The following is an 18,521-nucleotide window of genomic DNA, read 5'->3' as shown; positions in this document are numbered from 1 at the left end:
AAATAGTGCAAGCAGTGATCACCATACAAATGTTTGACCAAGGTCGGACTCGAACCCACAACCTCATGGACAATAGACTTCCACTCTGCCTCTAGGCCACAGTGCACACACAGTTGCAGAGACTGTTGTCTGTTGATGAGCTGCACTCTGTCTCACTCTGACATCAAGAAAGCTTGAGAGTCAAGCTTGAATGACTTAGAATGAAAATTTCTGTGAATAATTGTTATTGAGGCAAGATTTGAACCAGTAACCTTCAGGTCTCCAGCTCAGCAAGCTAACCACTAGGCTACAGGCAGAGACAGTATGTGAGTGGCAAAGAAAACCTTTAATAAGAGGATCACTGGCTCCTGCTTAAAAAAAGGTAAGGAAAGTGCAGAAATTAGCCACACCAAGTAAGACTTAGAATGAAAATTTCTGTGAATTTCAGGCTGAGAGCAGCAGTTTCAACATGAAGCAAGTTATCAGAAGTCAACAGAGGACGACTGGGAAAATAATTCACTATAATTGTTATTGAGGCAAGATTTGAACCAGTAACCTTCAGGTCTCCAGCTCAGCAAGCTAACCACTAGGCTACAGGCAGAGACAGTATGTGAGTGGCAAAGAAAACCTTTAATAAGAGGATCACTGGCTCCTGCTTAAAAAAAGGTAAGGAAAGTGCAGAAATTAGCCACACCAAGTAAGACTTAGAATGAAAATTTCTGTGAATTTCAGGCTGAGAGCAGCAGTTTCAACATGAAGCAAGTTATCAGAAGTCAACAGAGGACGACTGGGAAAATAATTCACTATAATTGTTATTGAGGCAAGATTTGAACCAGTAACCTTCAGGTCTCCAGCTCAGCAAGCTAACCACTAGGCTACAGGCAGAGACAGTATGTGAGTGGCAAAGAAAACCTTTAATAAGAGGATCACTGGCTCCTGCTTAAAAAAAGGTAAGGAAAGTGCAGAAATTAGCCACACCAAGTAAGACTTAGAATGAAAATTTCTGTGAATTTCAGGCTGAGAGCAGCAGTTTCAACATGAAGCAAGTTATCAGAAGTCAACAGAGGACGACTGGGAAAATAATTCACTATAATTGTTATTGAGGCAAGATTTGAACCAGTAATCTTCAGGTCTCCAGCTCAGCAAGCTAACCACTAGGCTACAGGCAGAGACAGTATGTGAGTGGCAAAGAAAACCTTTAATAAGAGGATCACTGGCTCCTGCTTAAAAAAAAAAGGTAAGGAAAGTGCAGAAATTAGCCACACCAAGTAAGACTTAGAATGAAAATTTCTGTGAATTTCAGGCTGAGAGCAGCAGTTTCAACATGAAGCAAGTTATCAGAAGTCAACAGAGGACGACTGGGAAAATAATTCACTATAATTGTTGATGAGGCAAGATTTGAACCAGTAATCGAACCCACAACCTCATGATCACTAAACCTTTACTCTGCCACTTCACCACAGAGAGCACAGACATAAGCATGTTGCCATTGTAATGTGATGATGTGCAGAGAGCTCCCTGGCTGCATTTAAAAAATATTTAAAATTATTATCTAAGTCTCTTTGCATTTTTGACCAGAATTTTAGCCAGAAGACAAGTGTGGCTACAAAACTGGAGAAAATAATTTGTCTAGAGTTTAATTTGCAGAAAAAGTTTAATATTTTAAAAAGTATAAATAGTTTAAGAGAAAAGTAACGCCGATAAAGTTCAAAAAAAGCTGCACGTTTTGATATATGAATTGTTGAAATAGCACAACACCTAACACACTAACCATATGGCCACAGAGAACCTGAGTTACAATGAGCTTTATACTATGAGGAATCAAAGACTGTCCAATGACAGCTGAATAATTGGAATCAAAAGTCAAGCAATGATGTGAAATGACTGAGGCAGGAATCGAACCCGTGACCATATGATCACTAAGCCTTTACTCTGCCACTGGGCTACAGAGAGCACACTGCTTTCAAGACTGTTGTCATTCATTGTAATGTGATGATGTGCTGCAAACTGGTATGAGTAATCAAGGAGATAACAAACACCTGTAACCAATTGAAGGCGGGGGAGGAGAGCAGAATTCAACATAACATAACAAGAGTTCTTCCCTTGGATTCGAACCAGTGACCTTAGGGTTGGCAAGCAGTTACCCTAACCCCTACACTACAGTGGAGTTGTCAAGAAGAGAGGTTGAGACTTTGATGAATGTGAGATTTTTCAATGATGCTTAAAACAAAAAGAAATTAGTATAAATTAGCCACACCAAGTAAGAAGAGGACTTTTTTGTAACCTGTGACTATTTTTTGGTGAATTAAAATGAATTAAAAAGCACTTCCCAGCAAACATCTGACGTCTAATGGACCTCCAGATCAGGTCCAGATCGCGTCGGTCGGTCCAGGACCACATCTGTACGTCTAACTGACGTCTAAAATAGGTCATATCTGGACGTCGTATAATAACCTCTTCTGGACGTTGATGTGACGTTCAATATCTGACCTAAAAAAGACGGGTGCACAATAATTTTTTATCACATCTTTTTTGGAAATCTTTAGCTGTGTGGTGTGACTCTCTCTTGACATCTATGTCCAAATTTGAATGTAATTTATAAAAAAAAAATAATAATAATATATTTATTGACGAAATTAAGCCTGGCGTCTGGTATGGCTACGTAATCTGTGTGTGTGTGTGTGTGTGTGTGTGTGTGTGTGTGTGTGCGCGCATGCGTTGCGCACTGCCCGATGGGCACTGATTGCCTAGCAACGGTTGAAACTTGGTGTACTGTGCATGCGCGAACCCGCGCAATTTGAATTTACAAGCGGTTAGTTTTGTGAGAAGCTGTCAGACAACTACGGATGAACGGATCATCGACGGTAAGTAGCTATATCTTATAGTTATGCACATTACCTTTTATTTAATGTTAAAGTCACACTCTTTTGTATACTTAGTTAATAATGTGTTCATGGTATCAGTAACCCTCTGCTATTGTTAAAAAAAAAAACCCTCGTCAACTTTTTTTTTTTCTCATTAGCCTCACGTCACCAGCCATGATCAAAACGACTTTAATTCATGAGGATTTTAATATTTCATTATTCCTTTTTGTTTTTGCTCCATAGACTGTCGTTACAGCATGTTTTGATTGCCATGCACAATCATAACGGGATATTCTGCAACCTTGGTCCCCCTCATTTGAAAGAGGTAAAATCTATCATTTTTACTGTTGATTAACGTTATCAGATTACATCATTTTACAATTTCTCCATGCAAAAATATTTTTCTGTGCGTTTATATGGATAGAGATAAAGTTAATTGGCTTGTTATCTCCAGCGGGATGGCGAAGGAGTAGGCCCGCATGCAGTTCAGTAGGTGGCAGCATGGGACTAGCCCTACCATGGATGTAGCCTGTTAGCTCTTGGTCACTCCTAAAGCAAGTCCTAACAGGCAGTATCTGGATGAACTGACCACAGACTGGGGATTTAACGGTGACTTTCTCGGTAACAGGAGCCTGGGGGATCAGAGGTCGTTGCCTCGGTAACGGAAGTCTCTCTCGTCTCCTCTGCAGTTTGATCCGGAGCAGTGCGAGCGAGGACGGCCGCCCTCCTCCTCTTCCTCACCGGCATCGCGGAGCGCGCCGCGGAGGAGCCGCAGGAGAAGGAGGCGCCGGTGCTGCAGGAGTCGTCCAGCGGCGAGCAGACGCCCAGCGACGGGGGCACACGGGCTTCAAGTCGGTGCTGTCGGCGGATTCATGTGACAGATTGGAGTTGTTCGTAGATCAAGAAACAGACAGTTTTTTTTTTGTGAATTTCAGTGGATTGCTGCTGGATTTAATATTTTGATGTTGGACACTGCCTGAATGCAGCCTGAACGCAGCTCAAACCGACCCGGTGCCTCAGCACGGACCAAGCTTTGATAAACACACCGGACCCGCGTCGGTTTTACCGTATCCTCCCGTACACGGCAGCTCAGTGACGGCGGCTTTTTGACTCGTTACACACTGTGGTCTCTGTGTTTTAGCGATGGTACATCCTGAGGCCAGTATACAACAGGTAACAGTGTTGTTGTCTCTTTTCACCTCCTCTCTCCCCTGTGTACATTTAAATAGAGATCCCGCTACTTTATGTCGGCTTTGCTTGTTTACATTTCACAAAAAACTCCTAGAAAAGGATTGATTGACTGCAATTAATTTAATTGTTTACATCCTTACTTGGCTTGGCATGCACTGAACACGTGTGATCACACAGCAGTGAGTGTCGGGCGAGAGAAGACACAAGCTCAACAGACATAAAATATCTTGGATGTTCTTTGTAAGAGCTGAAGACAAAGTCCTCTTTTTGACTACTGTGTTTCCTGTATGAACCAAATTATCTTTCCTGAAACATTGAATTTAATTTCCAACAAAAATAATAAAAGTGTATTTTGAATTCTGCATTGGACTTCTTCATGGGAAAGGAGGGACACAGGAGGGGGGGCATACACACCGTCAACAACAATATTTAATGTACGCACCCAAATGGTATTTGTGCACTTTCACAGTGCATAACATGCAGTTACAATGTACTTTGAATGCTGTATTGGATACATGGCCTAATCTACATAATTTCATAAGGCCATTGATATGGTCAATATTTTTAAATATTTAAAATAATTTTTATGTATAAATTACGTTCAAATTCGGTCAATATAAGACGTCAAGAGGACGTCCACGCCGACCATTTTTCAACCTTATTTGAACCTTGTATAGACGTCCTATAAACGTCAAAACTGAACGTCCAGAAGACGTCCAAAAAAGACGTAACAAAAACTTTCATTCTGCACCCACCAGGGACGTCATTTCGACGTCGGACCATGACGTAGAAAAGACGTTGTTTCGACGTCGGCTTGCTCGCTGGGTTAACAGCAAGTTACAAAGTTGAGCTCCTTCTCCTGCTGATGTGAAAAAAATGCATTGAGCTGAATGAGAGCAGAGAGCTCCCTGGCTGCATTTAAAAAATATTTAAAATTATTATCTAAGTCTCTTTGCATTTTTGACCAGAATTTTAGCCAGAAGACAAGTGTGGCTAACTGGAGAAAATAATTTGTCTAGAGTTTAATTTGTGGCCGTGCTGACAGTTTAGCCAGAAAAACTCTAGAATGTTTTTTTGCCTCTCTACACTCTAGCTCTGCTCGTTAGACGCAATACACACACATTATAAAGCTGAAAAAAATCAGAAAAAGTTAAATATTTGAAAAAGTATAAATAGTTAAAAAGAGAAAAGTAATGCCGATAAAGTTCAAAAGAAGCTGCACGTTTTGATATATGAATTGTTGAAATAGCACAAAGTATGAAGGACTAGAAGAAGACCGTAAAAAGGCGGAAGAAAATGGCCAAACAGAAGAACAATAGTGTGACTGCTTCAGCAGTCACACTAATAAAGAAAATGGCCGAACAGAATAACAATAGTGTGAATGCTTCCAGCATTCACACTAATAACTAGGAAAAAATCCACACAATTCGCCCGGGCACTGGTCCCTGCAGCTATTTCATAGCTGTTGGGACCAGTGCCCGGTGCGATTGCCCGCGGCCCTAATAACACAACCGAACCACAAGGTCAACGGTTGTAGGTTTACCAGTACAAAATACAAAACACAGCTTTCTTGTTGTCACAGCCCAGAGTTAAAGTGGCAACTTTATTTTGTTAATTCCTATGAATAATATACAGACAAAACAGGGAAAAGGCACAGAACATTTGGTACAAAGGGTCGAAAATGAGTTATGGGAAAGAGATTGGGTCATCCTAATATGAAACAAAAAACAAAACAAAAAAAGAGCACAAAGGAGCAAGCCCAAAAATTATTATATGAGAAAAGACTCACACAAACATGCATGGACTACTCTTATACAGCCTATGGACTACTGCAAAAATTCAGCGCCACATAACGCGGAAGTAAACAGGAAGCTGGGAACTAAACAGATCCATCCGCCGTGTGCGCAGGCGCGCTGCACCAGCATTCACGCGGGGGATCTGCTGCTGCTAATGGGTTAACACCAGGTAAACCTAAACACAAGTAGCCTCGGACCAGCTCCCCCGGCCGTCAGTCCGGAGGCTTTGTTAACGTGAAGCACCGCGGTGTCACTGAGCCTATCGGGGCGAGCTGCCTGTGACTTGTTAGCCGTGTCGTGTGGGCCTCCGGGTGTTGTTGTTACGGTGAGTTGTTGTCTGACCGTTATTAGCCCGCAGCTAACGTTAGCATCACGGAGCTTCGGTGAGTTTACCCCAGGTCTGGGCCAGGCCTGCTGCTGCTGTGGAGGGAGGTGTAAACAGACTGTAGCAGCTTTAGCCCTGTTAGCTGCAGGCGGACTGAAAAAATATGGTTGCTAGAGACGTGAAACTGTTTGTCAGTCTCCTTTCACTTTAGCAGAAACTGAAGTTAACCTGGTCCGAAGTTCGTTATGAGTTCACCGTGTTACCATGGTGATTCACTATGGTCAGAAATGAACCTAAAGAGGCTAAAGGAGTGAAAACACCGAGTTAAACATGGTGTTACTCTAACCTCAAATCACGCTACTTCACACTGCAGGCCTCAGGTGTGGTGATGGTGTTTCCAAACCATCACATTACCACCAGCTAAAGTTAATACAAAGATCTTATGTTTATAAAACACGCAACTCCACATGTAACAGGCTCCACAGCTGTTCACTAGACTAGACTTATACCTGGACAGGTGTCAGCTGACTGCTCCCCCCCAACCCCTCATGTTGTTATTGTGTTGTATCTTTGTTGGTCCAGAGGTGTGTGGTGGTGAGGATGCATTCATTGTGCCCCTTAGTGTAAAGATTATTTCACACTGGACAAAGTAAAAACAAACAAAAAAGATGTATTTTTGTTTTAATCCAAGTCCTCTTGGCAGAGCTGAGACCGATCTGAGGAGTGCAATGACGCCCCCGGTGTCAGGCCGGAAGGTGGAGTCGACCTCTGTGTCAGAAAGAGAGGCAAATGGGAGGAGAAAAGGTCCACTGACTCTGGACGATTGTCGTTGTCCCGTGTGTCTGGAGATCTTTCTGGAGCCGGTTACACTTCCCTGTTCACACACCTTCTGCAAGGTAACACTGACTGAAACCTTTTGCATGAGCACAAACACTAACAACCTAAACAATGTGCCTGCTAATCTCGGATTTTGATCACAACAGACTCCCTATCTGAGCCTGGGTCTGACACTGTTACACTAACACCAGCCAGTTAGTCTCGATTTCTGTGCCTGAGTAGTGATTTGGATTTTGCAGTAATCTGTGGTCTTCTTGTCACTCTACCAAATTGTGTATGGAGTCCTGAATACTGATCATTTAAACTAAATTTAATGCAAATCAGTGAGGCCAGACACCAAAGAGCACTGTAGTAGCCGTTTGTCAAAACAAATAGAAGTTTTAAATCATATAAATCAAACGGCCACTGTTGCACCATGGGTTGTGGTGTACTTGGATGGGAAAAACATAATGTCCAAACAGATGTCCAAATTGAACAAAAAATGTGGTTTATTCATCAGAAAAGCGAGAAAACAAAGAAAATTCCTGTGCCTCTCCCGCTCTGGTAAACAAACATTTTCCCACCCAGGTGCATGCTGGTCCCTTACCATGAGCCTACAGTACCTATATAATCTCAGGTGCCCCCCTAACATTCCTAAATGAAACAAAACACAAATAACAAGAAACACCTAAACTAAACGAATAATAAACAGAATACTAACAGAAATCTAATCATAATGAAATCAAATAGATTGATTCATAATAATCAAACTAAATACTAACTACACGAAACACTAAACTAAACAGCACTAAATACTAACAATAAATAAATGGCTCCAACCAGCACTGTAACTGTAATCTGTCTTTGTTATCTCAGGGCTGTTTCCTGGAGACGGTGGACAAAACCACCCTGTGCTGTCCCATGTGCAGGAAGAGAGTTTCCACCTGGGCTCGACTGAACAGCAAGAACAACACTCTGGTCAACCAGCAGCTGTGGAGACAGATCCAGACCTGCTTCCCCACGCAGTGTGAACGCCGCCTCGCAGGGCAAGACGGCGAGGACGACGACTCAGGAGGTGCATCCCATAATACTGACAGTTTGTAGGAGTTTGCGTTTGTGCTCAGTTGTGATTCACATAGTTGTTTCAGTCATAATATCAGTTTTGCTTCTTTCTTAATAAAATTGACTCTTGAATGCAGTTTCGTGCTGTGTATTGAGCTGATCACTGAGATGTGTGTGTGTGTAGTTTCAGGTTGTTTTCCTAAAGTGAGTCAGCCTGGAGAGCTGAGACAGGAATACGAGGACCAAATCGTCAAAGTAAGTTTATCCTCTATTGGTTGTGCTGTTGTGTTTGCTGTAGACAAATCAGGTATAAGGTTTCAGTTTTCTGTCCCAGTCTTTGATCTATCAACACAATCATCAGATAAATTAACCGTGTGTGTGTGTCCTCAGCTAACAGAGGAGAGGCGGGTGCTGGACGAGGAGGAGACGAGGACCAGCGAGGAGTACATCCAGAGACTTTTGGCTGAGGAGGAGACGCTGATGCGGGAGGAGAGGAGGAGGAGGGAGGAGGACGAGAGGCTGGCCATCCTGCTCAGCAACCAGCTGGTCAGTTCAGGCTTTGTTTTTATTCTGAAAGGAAGACATCACAATGACATCATGTTTTAATGAATTAACTCGTTGACAGAGGACAGGTGTGTAAACTGTCCAGGTGCAGCTCTGCCTCTGTGGTTCACTTCACCTTCTTCTTCGTGTTGCCTCTAGAAACATTAAAGCAAAGGTTGAAATGATTGGTGGTCGAAAAAATCAAATGACTGACAGAGTTGTTCATATTTTCTTTAATATTGTAACGTTGACGTCCTTAATGTCATCAGTTTTAACCTCATCACTCCCTCCTCATGCTGGTTTTCTATTCTTTCCCCCCTGCAGAACTCTGCTGAAGCGACTCCAGTCAAGAAGAAGGAGGTTGCCCCGGGACAAATTGAGAAGTAAGTTGACTTCAGAGCCTGATGCAAGTTCACTGATTAAGTTGGACTGCAGACATGTAGCTTAGATCTTCAGTTTTCATGCGTGATATAATCCATTAAGGTGCAGACTAACGGTAGTAATTGGCCCAGTGAAACATGTAGAGGATAGTGTCTTTGGATGGGTCCTTGTAAACAAACTGTAGTGGTTTAGTCGTGTGTGTTCACCTGAGGCCACAGAGGATGAAGAAACACTGTAGGATCCTCATGATGTGTGACGTCTCGGTCATTTAACTCCCATAGGCAACACATGATGTGTCTCACTGTATCTGAAGCAGTGGGAGTGAGAACCAGTGAGGTTGAACTCATTTTCCTGGTTATACATCACCTGATGTGTCCCGGCTGTTCCTGGCTCAGTCACCTCCATTGATGTTTTGCTGTATTTCTTGTATTTAACTGTAGCTGAGTAATGTGATGTGATCAGCAGGGATGCATGTAGACTTGGTAGACAAACTGAGTGAAACTACTGTTGCTGTAGAGATTATTGAGAGAGTTATTGCCACTGATTCTGTTTCTCCTGGTCTGACTGGCTGATGAGATGATGGTTGTTTATTGTGTGTGTGTTTCAGGTTCTTGTGTCCTCTTCCATCTAAAACCAACTCATGCTGCAGCCCGAATTCCAGCTTCATCGCCAACAAGGTCGGTTTGACTGAAGCGTTATGAAGCTGAAGCTTTGATTAAACTAAAGTGTTCATTTTACTTAAAGGGACAACGAGGAGTTTTGGAAAAGCGAAGCATTTTCACACTACATTTATGAGCCTCCGCGCGCACCGTGAAATTCTTTGACCGGCGCAAGAAAGACTCATGTTTTCATTCATCAAGAATTAAAGTCAGAGGTTCGAAGACGATCACATACCGTCGTAGTTCCGACCACAAACGGCGATTCGGCGGCGTTATTCTCATGACTCGCCACAAAACCGAAAGTAAGGAAACGCTGTCTCGACCAGCATTTCCGCCACCACTAATAATAACAAAATAACGATAGAGACAAAACGATATATTTATCGAAAATGGGCCCATTAACAAGTGTGGGTAGCGTAGATTCATCCACATTAACGTGAGACTTTTTAATAACCAAATAGAAACTCCTCGTTGTCCCTTTAAGATCATTTGATTGTTCCTTCGATGATGATTGACCACTAACCACAGTGATAGTAATATTTAAATGATGATACAAACTGACTGGCATTTCTACTGATGTATGATAAAACTGGTTTGATGTATAGCATCCATAGTTTTCATTGACTGTAGATGAAACTGTTGACACTGATTCAGACCTTTGTAGGACAGAGACTTCTTTTAAAAAACCATCACTGACTCTTCATCCTGATGTTTCAGGAGAACATCCTCTCTCAGCGGGAGCCTCCAGACCGTCACCTGGACTCCGTAGAGGATCAGACTCCGAGGAGTCAGGTGGTGGGAAACGGAGGACCTTCATCAACCTGCACCAAGAGGAAGAGCTGCGTGCTGGAGACCACAGAGGAGGAGGAGGAGGAGGTGGTGGTCACCAAACGAGGGTGTCACTCTCTTCCTTCATCCTCCTCCTCCTCTCCCTCTCTGGAGGACGCCATGTTGTCTCTGCAGAGGAGGTCTGAGTGGGAGATGGAGCTGAGCAGACGACAGCAGCAGCAGGAGGAGGAGGACCGGCGGTTCGCTCTGCTCCTCCAGAAGGAGCTGAACGAGGAGGAGAAGCAGAGAGCAACCAACCGACAGAAAGGAACCGCCGACGCCTACCTGCTCCGCCAGAAGCGAGTAGGGAAGGGGGAGACCAGCTCCAAAACCCCCAAGGGACAGTCGGCGAAGACCACCAAGACCTCCAGTGCCTCCAGCTCCTCGCCTCCTTCAAAGCCCACAAAGACTCCTTCGTCCTCCTCCAGCTCCGGCAGCAGAGGCAGCAAACAGATCACGCTGACTGAGATGTTCACCAGCCTGAGCAGCTGAGCCCGTCACACTCAGTCTCCGTTTCACCTCCTCATTTAATCTTCTTCTCTCATGGGGTGAATAAAATCTGAGGAAAGTTTCGTGTTAAATTCTGACAGAAATCTTCTTCTCTCGGTCCTACTTTCATTTCACTATTTGGAGACACTATGTGGACAAAGAACATGTTGAGTTGGCCTGGCGCTGCAACCTGTTATGGTTCTTCAGGTTTTTTTTTTTTTTTTTAAGTCAGAAACATTAGAAACCAATCAGAGGCCTTATGTGACACCTTCATCATCTCATCTAATTCAACCAATATTCAGTCCAAAGTCCGTCAAGCTGCTGATCCAGCCTCCACCTGGTTACCAGATGTTGATCCAGCTGCAGGGACGTGTGTGTGGCTGCTTCCAAACCTCATCATGTCATCAGTGCCGTTGCTGACTTGGTTATTATAAGCCAGAGTGAATCTCTGCACACCGTTTTCTTAGTTCTTACAGATTAAAGTTCTGCTCACTAACATCAGTGTCCGCTCTGCGTTCAGGTTGTGCACACCGTCGTCGCACAAGGACGTACACATCTGTCATTTAACATTAAGCGCGTCAACATGAACATGTCTTTAATGATATGGATTCATGTGAACACAGCTGTTCAGGACCTGAGATTATCCTCAACTGTAGTTTTACAAATACCAATGAAATAAACAACATGGAAAAACAGTGGTTGAGTGTGTGGTCAGTTCATCGTCTGCTGGATCATTTCAGATCTTCAACACCAGTCACAAACATTTGAACATTTGATCATGGATCTGTAGTTTGTACCATGGAGGAGGCTCAACCCACCCAGGCTGTGTTCGCCTTAAAATGTTTTCATTCACAGAGCGGGAGTCGAGTAGGATCCTACGAAACCTGAAAAAGATGAATAGATAAATCAAAACTAGTCTTGTCCACTTAAAGATCCTGGATAGAGTCTGTTGAGCTCCCTCCAAGCTAAATAGAGTCAAGTCGAGAGATGCCAGAACAGGGAAGGTACATTGACTCGTGCTGTGGAGCTGTCAGAAAATACAGCTAGTTATGTTTTTTTCTCCATTGGTTTGGCTAATTTTTTGAAAACAGAAACAATCTCAAAACTCTTAAGATCATTTGCCTAGTTCAGCACAACACCAGCTCACTAGCTCACTTGCAAAAGCTCATATCTCCCCAAACAGTTCACTCAGTTTCTCAGTTTCTCATATAAATAGTCAGTGCCCCCAAAGTACATCGTCCCTTTGGCATTGTGTGAGCACTGAAAGTCAAAATGTTTAGATGTTTAGTTTTGTCACTATGGCAGAGGACCATTGAAATATTCCTCATATCCACCTCTCAGTCTCAGCCCAGTGCTTCATTGACAGTGGTGACTGCACTAGTTTTTGTGCAGAGAAGATTTTTTAAAAGTAGCCTCCAATATTTGACATCACACACTGCACTCATACTGCCAAGGAAATTGTAACCATTTTTATTCACACATAAAGTAACTTCCATATATCAGAGTAAAAATATATACAGCACAATATAGTGTAATATAAACCTGAAATAATCAATTTATCAAATTTTCCAAGAGATTTGTATATGGTAATCATGGTATTATGTTCTTGACTAATTTTGACAATTGAACAGACTATTGTGCATGTGATGACTTACATAATGAAATAAGTCTGACATGTTTTGGAGAGAACAACCATTAGACTGAGAATCAACAATCAGTTTAGATCAACAAGATCTATTCACAAATTGTGCGAAATGTAGGCTATACCTTATGCAAAGATACTAAGACATTTGCAATTTGATGAAATAAATGAGAAATTCAATTCTGTTATGAACAATTGCCAAATGGTTTGGAGGTTTGTCCATGTTGTTTTGAGAATGTAATTTCTGTTTTTCAAGAAATGAGCCAAACCAATGGAGAAAACCTGTAACATGGGGTGGAGAGTGCCGTGATGTGTTTCTCTCTGAGCCCCTCCCTCTAAGATGAAGAGGTGTGGTTGCAGGAGTGAGTGAGGGGTGTGGTGATAGATGACATGGGGACATCAGCTGAGGTACCACAGGCCACATCTGGACTTCACTGTGGGACAAGCCCATCAACACCTGAGCAAAACATGGAGCCATGCAGCACAACAAGAAAAAATACAACAAATCTCAACATGAATCATCTTTCAGTTAGTTGGTATAATAGTAACAGTGGCGATGCATGGATTTTTCGTTTCAGTATCACACTCGGGTTTCTGTGGTTTCTTCGAGCTTCTGTGACTGACACACATCAAGCTCTTCAAACCACCGTCCTCGTGGATTAGTCGTCATGGCTCTGACTGTGCTGCGGTCCAGGAGACGTCCTGTGACTCTTTTCATTTCTGACAGCGTGGGACTGTGGCATGTTGTGGACGACACGAGCCAACACACAGTGACTCACGGCGCCTTAAATAAGACCTGTCGTTTTTAGAAGAACTGAAAATAGAGAAAAAACATGAAGTGAACAGATGTGAGTCAGTCCACAGTCAGAGGTCACTGGTTCTGTGTCATCATCATCATCATCATCATCATCATCATCATCATCATCATCATCATCATCATCATCATCATCATTCAGGGTCTGGATCCATGAAGAAACACCTTCAGACACAACCACGTGGTTTTCTCAGTGTGATCACGTTGCATCATGGTATATATTGCTTGGTTGGTGGTCATCAGTTGTTCACTACTTCTCATGGTGCATCGTGGGATACTACATAGGATAAATACCCCATAATACACTGGGACTGTATGCAGTCTAAATGTGATTGAGGATTAACTTCATTTATGTTTCATTGTCCAATTATAAGACGAAGCCAGGCAGCTTTTATTTCAGAAAATGCAGAAGCCTGAGTTGTTTTGTACTGATGATGAGGTTAGGTTGGAATTGTTTTTCGGAGAAGATGTCTTTACTAGGCTATAGCTACTTCCATAAAAGGTGCTTCGAAATGAAGGAAGAATGAATTATTGTGTGAATTCTACTTGAAATGTACAGTCTATGTGGTTTGGTTTGGTTTGTATTTTGATTATGTTTGCTGGCTGTGTCTTGTAAGCCCTTATAGGCCGGGCACCTTTACTGGTGTATGACACATTAATAAAATTCAATTAAATTGATTCACTGGGACAGCACTATAGACTGGCTGTGCAGTTGTAACCCAGTATCCAGTCTCACTGACCTGTGACATTTGTCTTTAGGTGGTGATCTGGCTTTAAGTATCAGTGAACCACTTCAACCTGCAGCTCTGGAAACAACAACAACAAACTTTTTATCATTTGGGGTCCAAACCCCAGGGTGCTGGGTATATGACACATACAATACGCCACCTATTGCTTTTACTGTGATTTTCCCTTTGTGTGGTGTTACTGCAACGGCGGTGGTGGTCTTCCCCTCAGATACCTCAGACAGACGACATGTCCACCAGCAGCTGTTGGACTAAATATTTTTCATGTTTTTTTTTTGTTGTTGTTTTTTATCCTACAGGCCTGACATGTGAAGAAACACCTCAAGGCAGACTAGAGCCAACCATCTGACCTGTCTGCACAGCCAGGGAGGTTCCTGTTTCCATATATGGCAGCATGTGTGTCAGTGCCTCTGTGTGACAAGTTTATAAATGTTTGTTCCTCAGACTGAGTGTGAATTGGACCAGCAGATTGTTCAGAACCGGCTCTTCATGGTGAGTGTACTGTTTTTATTCTCAGGCTCATTCTGCAGAGCAGCATATGATTGATTTACTGACAGAGACTCAATATGAGAGTCACATGTTTTATACATTTACATGATGCCTCTTTTTTTTTTTTTTTTTTTTTTAGGGTTCACTGTTTTCATGCATTGTTTGTGATCATTTTCAATTTTAAGTGGCAATTACTTATGATCCTTAATCAGGTTAAAATCTTGATACCATCAGCAGTAGTTAGATAACATCTGAATCAAACACCTGATCACAGAGTCAAGAACAGAAGCTGTCATGTTGCTCTACTTAAATTAAATCCACAGAGCTCAGTCTTTCCCATAGCAGCTGGTTCAGATTCACAGGTTCAGATTTTTGTCATTTTCAGAGGCTGATCACTGAGACAAAAAGCAGCCAGAACATACAGTTTAATCAAAGTGTCAAATAATCAAATTAGATCAAATCAGCTTTAATCAAATTATTGTCATCACTGAATCGTAACCTCAGAGTTTAGAAGGTATAAACAGCCACACATATATACACAACACAAAGTATGTGAACCATGTGTTTTAGGATGTAACACGTATTGATCAAAATATAAAGAACCAACAGCAGAGCCCAGAGGAACTCCAGCATTACTAATGTCATATCCCTGTGTCCTGTTTGATCACGTGTCAATCAACCACTTCAGAAGCTGTTCAGTCAATCATGGCTCTGAAGTAACCGACTCTATCATTAATAGCCTACTTAAAGGGATAGTTCAACATTTTGGCAAATTGGCTGCATCAGCAGTTTTGCATGAATTTACCTTGAAAACGACTCTGTCTCATAACGTTCTGTTATTATCTCATAGCGTGGTGAATGTGCAGGTCACAACTTGTCCACGAGAGCGTTTTGGAGTTGTTGGATTGTGTATATGATGAGTTTGATGAGGGAAACCAAGAAATCCCATTAGCCACCGTGGCGTAGCTCTGAGCAGCTCACGGCTCTGCTCCGCCGTTCTAAAAATAGCTTGCAGCGATAATTAAAGGTAACAAACCTACTGCTAAGACTATAGGGATTATGGCAATGAGCCAATTTGCCAAAATGTTTAACTATCACTTTTTTTTCTTTTCTTTTTTTTTAAGTGTGGTGCTTTAACACCAATGATTGTCTAAACACTGATGAAGATCTCCTCCTCCTCCTCGTTAACCTGTTCAACTCTTCACTCGCTGACAGATGTGTGTCTCAAGGTGTCTGATGTGTATTGGCGTGTCTCTGATTCCCATGGCGATCGTTTGCATGGTGTCCAACATCCTGCTCTTGATTCCTGGGCTGAACATCCACTTCCTGCTGGAGGGTCACGTGACCAGAGAGGCCACTTGGGCCACAGGCCTGTGGGGCTCCGGCTTCCTGGTACATACATACACGTGTGTCATGTGAAGTGTGTGTGACTCATGTTGCTCGTATACGTCCTCCAAACTGTATCTGTGTGTTGTTCCTCTGAGGTTGAGTCAGGTTCTATACGCTGACTTCCTGTTTTCTTTCAGGTTTTACTGGGAGCACGAGCATTTGTCCAGAGCAGCAAAACCAGAGGCTGCTGTGCCTTCAGGTCCCAGGTGAGCCGAGCTCCACTCACTCAGACTGACAGTCACTTCACATCAGAACAGTCGCTGTGATTTGTTGATTAAACCGCAGCAGCTGGTGAATTGTGTTGAGTATAATACAGATGTTGTGTCAGTCCTGCAGTTGTGTGACGATCAGGCACAGTCTAACTGTTCTTCTGATCCAACCAGCCATTCATTCTGATAACAACGGTTAATAAGTGTAATAAGCTTAATAAATTACTCCACAACAACCCAGTGTCATTACAAAACCATTTGAAATTAATTAATGATAATTCACCATAAAATGTTGACAAAATCAGTAAAGTAACAGAAAGTCATTGACTCCATGACACTACTGTCGGGGGTTTGCCTCTCTCTCTGTTTGCAGATGTTCTGTCAGGTATCCTCCTGTTTCTCTGCGTATACAGGTGTTGTGTCAGGTGTTACAGATGTTTCTCTTTATCACAGATTGAGTCAGGTGTTACAGCCGTTTCCTAGGTTACAGATCTTATGTTAGAGACACCTCTTCACTCAGGTGTTACACATGTTTTCTGCGTGTGCAGATGCTGTGTCAAGTATTACAGATGTTTTTTTTTTCACTGCATCCAGATGTTTTGTCGGGTGGTGTGGATGTTTTATGTATTTCCACATGTTGTGACAGGTGTTACAGATGTTTTCTTGGTTTCCAGATGTTTTGTCAGGGAGCATATTCCTGCGTGTGCCTGCTGGCTGCAGGGACCTGTTGTTTGGTCAGTGCTACTGGTCTCACTCAGGGCCCCCTTTGTCTGTATAACTCCACCACGGGTCCAGCTTGGGGGGTCCCACTGAGACCTACGGCTGACAGGTGAGACACACACACACACACACACACACACACACACAGATTCATGAATTCATCCAGATGTGTCGAGTCCCTGCTGAATCTCTGTGTCTGGTCTCTGCTGGTCCTTCAGTCCCTCAGGGTATCTGTACAACCGGACTCTATGGTCTGGGGTCTGTCTGCAGCCCCACGCTGTGGTTGAGTGGAACGTAGTTCTGTTCAGTGTGATGGGCGGCGCCAGCGCTCTGCAGGCCGTCATCTGTGCAGCGAACATCCTCAACTCGCTGCTGGGACTGATCCTGGGTCAGGGATTCTGCCACAACAAGGTCTGTGAGCTCGTACACATCTGTCTCTGTGTGGACACTTACTGTGCAACAGGTCTGTGAGGGTCCAGGTGTGGTTTTAGAGTTCAGAGTAGAGTTCAGAATAAGGTCCAAATTAGAGATAGATCAAGGGTCCAGATTAGCAAAGTTATATACAGAGTTCAAGTCCAGAGTCCAGAGACGCGTCCAGACAAGAATAAGATCTACAGTAGGAAACAGATTAAAGTTTTACATTTAACATTTAAAATACAAATACAGTGGGGCGGACGATGTTTAGCTCAGTTGGTAAATCACCCACCCCATGTGTTGAGGCTATTAGTCCTCATTGCAGGCGGCCCCGGTTCGAATCCCACATTGAGTGGCCCTATCCTGCGTGTCATTCCCCCCCTCTCTGTCTCCCATTTCCTGTCTCTCTCTCAACTCTCCTGTCCATTAAAGGCAAAAAAGCCCCCAAAAATATACTTTAAAAAAATAATACAGATACAGTTCAAGATCTCCAGCAAGAGACTTTTTTTTGTAGAATGGGACTCCCCAGACGCTAGTTGTTTGTGTCAGTGTAAAGTGTTATTGTCTGTGTCCCCAGAGGTTCTGTCAAATGTTACAGATGTTTTGCTGCTATGTTATGCAGCTGTGTAGACGTGTTTTTGAAGTGTGTTTGTTGTGTGTGTTGCAGGTCAGTCCAGTTTCAGTTGCCTGAACAACGACATCAGCTTTATTCTGGCGGGTTTCCATGAAGGTCACATCTCATTGTTGAAGCCGACAGGTTTTAGTTTGAAAAGCACTGATGCACTTTAAACACTGACTCTAAATAATGTGAAACTACCTGACCTCATATTTAATATTTAGTGCAGCCGCCACTGAGACGACATTTAGAAAGGACTTATTATATAAATCAGATTGAGAGCACTATCATGGTTATTTATGTGTATTGTTTAAAAGTAAATTATCATTATGATTGTTGTTTTGTTTGTTTGTTTGTTTGTTTGTTTGTTAGAAAAATCTGTTTATTGGCATTGTTGTCATATTTCTCTTTCAAATTGTGCTAAATAATGAAGCTACGGTAAACTAAAACTAAAAAAACTAATGAATTGGTATGAGAAAGACAGAAAGAAAGAAAGAAAGAAAGAAAGAAAGAAAGAAAGAAAGAAAGAAAGAAAGAAAGAAAGAAAAA

At 42.6% G+C, this 18,521-nt stretch overlaps 2 protein-coding genes across 4 annotated transcripts; both read left to right on the top strand.

Annotated features, from left to right (window-relative positions):
* Nucleotides 1-5,956: 5,956 nt before the first annotated feature.
* rnf168 (ring finger protein 168) lies at nucleotides 5,957-11,149 on the top strand. 3 transcript variants are annotated; one of them, XM_085795582.1, is made up of 8 exons: nucleotides 5,957-5,999; nucleotides 6,859-7,051; nucleotides 7,848-8,046; nucleotides 8,218-8,288; nucleotides 8,424-8,579; nucleotides 8,901-8,959; nucleotides 9,565-9,634; nucleotides 10,334-11,149. In XM_085795582.1, the coding sequence occupies exons 2-8, from the start codon at nucleotides 6,884-6,886 to the stop codon at nucleotides 10,934-10,936; spliced, it is 1,326 nt and encodes a 441-aa protein (XP_085651708.1). In that variant the 5' UTR covers nucleotides 5,957-5,999; nucleotides 6,859-6,883; the 3' UTR covers nucleotides 10,937-11,149. The 3 variants fall into 3 exon arrangements, with proteins under 3 accessions (XP_085651708.1, XP_085651707.1, XP_085651706.1); XM_085795581.1 differs by having other exon boundaries at nucleotides 5,957-6,155; XM_085795580.1 differs by having other exon boundaries at nucleotides 5,957-6,155; nucleotides 6,847-7,051.
* A 3,302-nt stretch (nucleotides 11,150-14,451) lies between these two features.
* Nucleotides 14,452-18,246, top strand: LOC146976058 (transmembrane 4 L6 family member 5). Its single transcript, XM_085794451.1, has 7 exons — nucleotides 14,452-14,627; nucleotides 15,840-16,016; nucleotides 16,151-16,219; nucleotides 16,350-16,369; nucleotides 16,878-17,051; nucleotides 17,161-17,353; nucleotides 18,024-18,246. Exons 1-7 carry the CDS (start codon nucleotides 14,565-14,567, stop codon nucleotides 18,045-18,047), a joined length of 720 nt encoding a protein of 239 aa, XP_085650577.1. The 5' UTR covers nucleotides 14,452-14,564; the 3' UTR covers nucleotides 18,048-18,246.
* The last annotated feature ends 275 nt before the right edge of the window (nucleotides 18,247-18,521 follow it).

This window comes from Trachurus japonicus, chromosome 13 (genome assembly GCF_045865225.1).
Source record: "Trachurus japonicus isolate A0001 chromosome 13, Traja_1.0".
Taxonomy (NCBI): Eukaryota; Metazoa; Chordata; class Actinopteri; order Carangiformes; family Carangidae; genus Trachurus; species Trachurus japonicus.
This window is presented reverse-complemented; position numbering and strand designations above follow the sequence as displayed.

What these genes read in the sequence shown, in the direction of transcription:
- rnf168 (XM_085795582.1), top strand. Translation starts at nt 6,884, where the DNA reads ATGACGCCCCCGGTGTCAGGCCGGAAGGTGGAGTCGACCTCTGTGTCA. An exon ending in GTTCACACACCTTCTGCAAG is followed by an intron (nt 7,052 to 7,847) that starts GTAACACTGACT and finishes TTGTTATCTCAG; the next exon opens with GGCTGTTTCCTGGAGACGGT. An exon ending in ACGAGGACCAAATCGTCAAA is followed by an intron (nt 8,289 to 8,423) that starts GTAAGTTTATCC and finishes GTGTGTCCTCAG; the next exon opens with CTAACAGAGGAGAGGCGGGT.
- LOC146976058 (XM_085794451.1), top strand. Translation starts at nt 14,565, where the DNA reads ATGTTTGTTCCTCAGACTGAGTGTGAATTGGACCAGCAGATTGTTCAG. An exon ending in TGTGGGGCTCCGGCTTCCTG is followed by an intron (nt 16,017 to 16,150) that starts GTACATACATAC and finishes GTTTTCTTTCAG; the next exon opens with GTTTTACTGGGAGCACGAGC. An exon ending in GCTGTGCCTTCAGGTCCCAG is followed by an intron (nt 16,220 to 16,349) that starts GTGAGCCGAGCT and finishes TCAGTCCTGCAG; the next exon opens with TTGTGTGACGATCAGGCACA.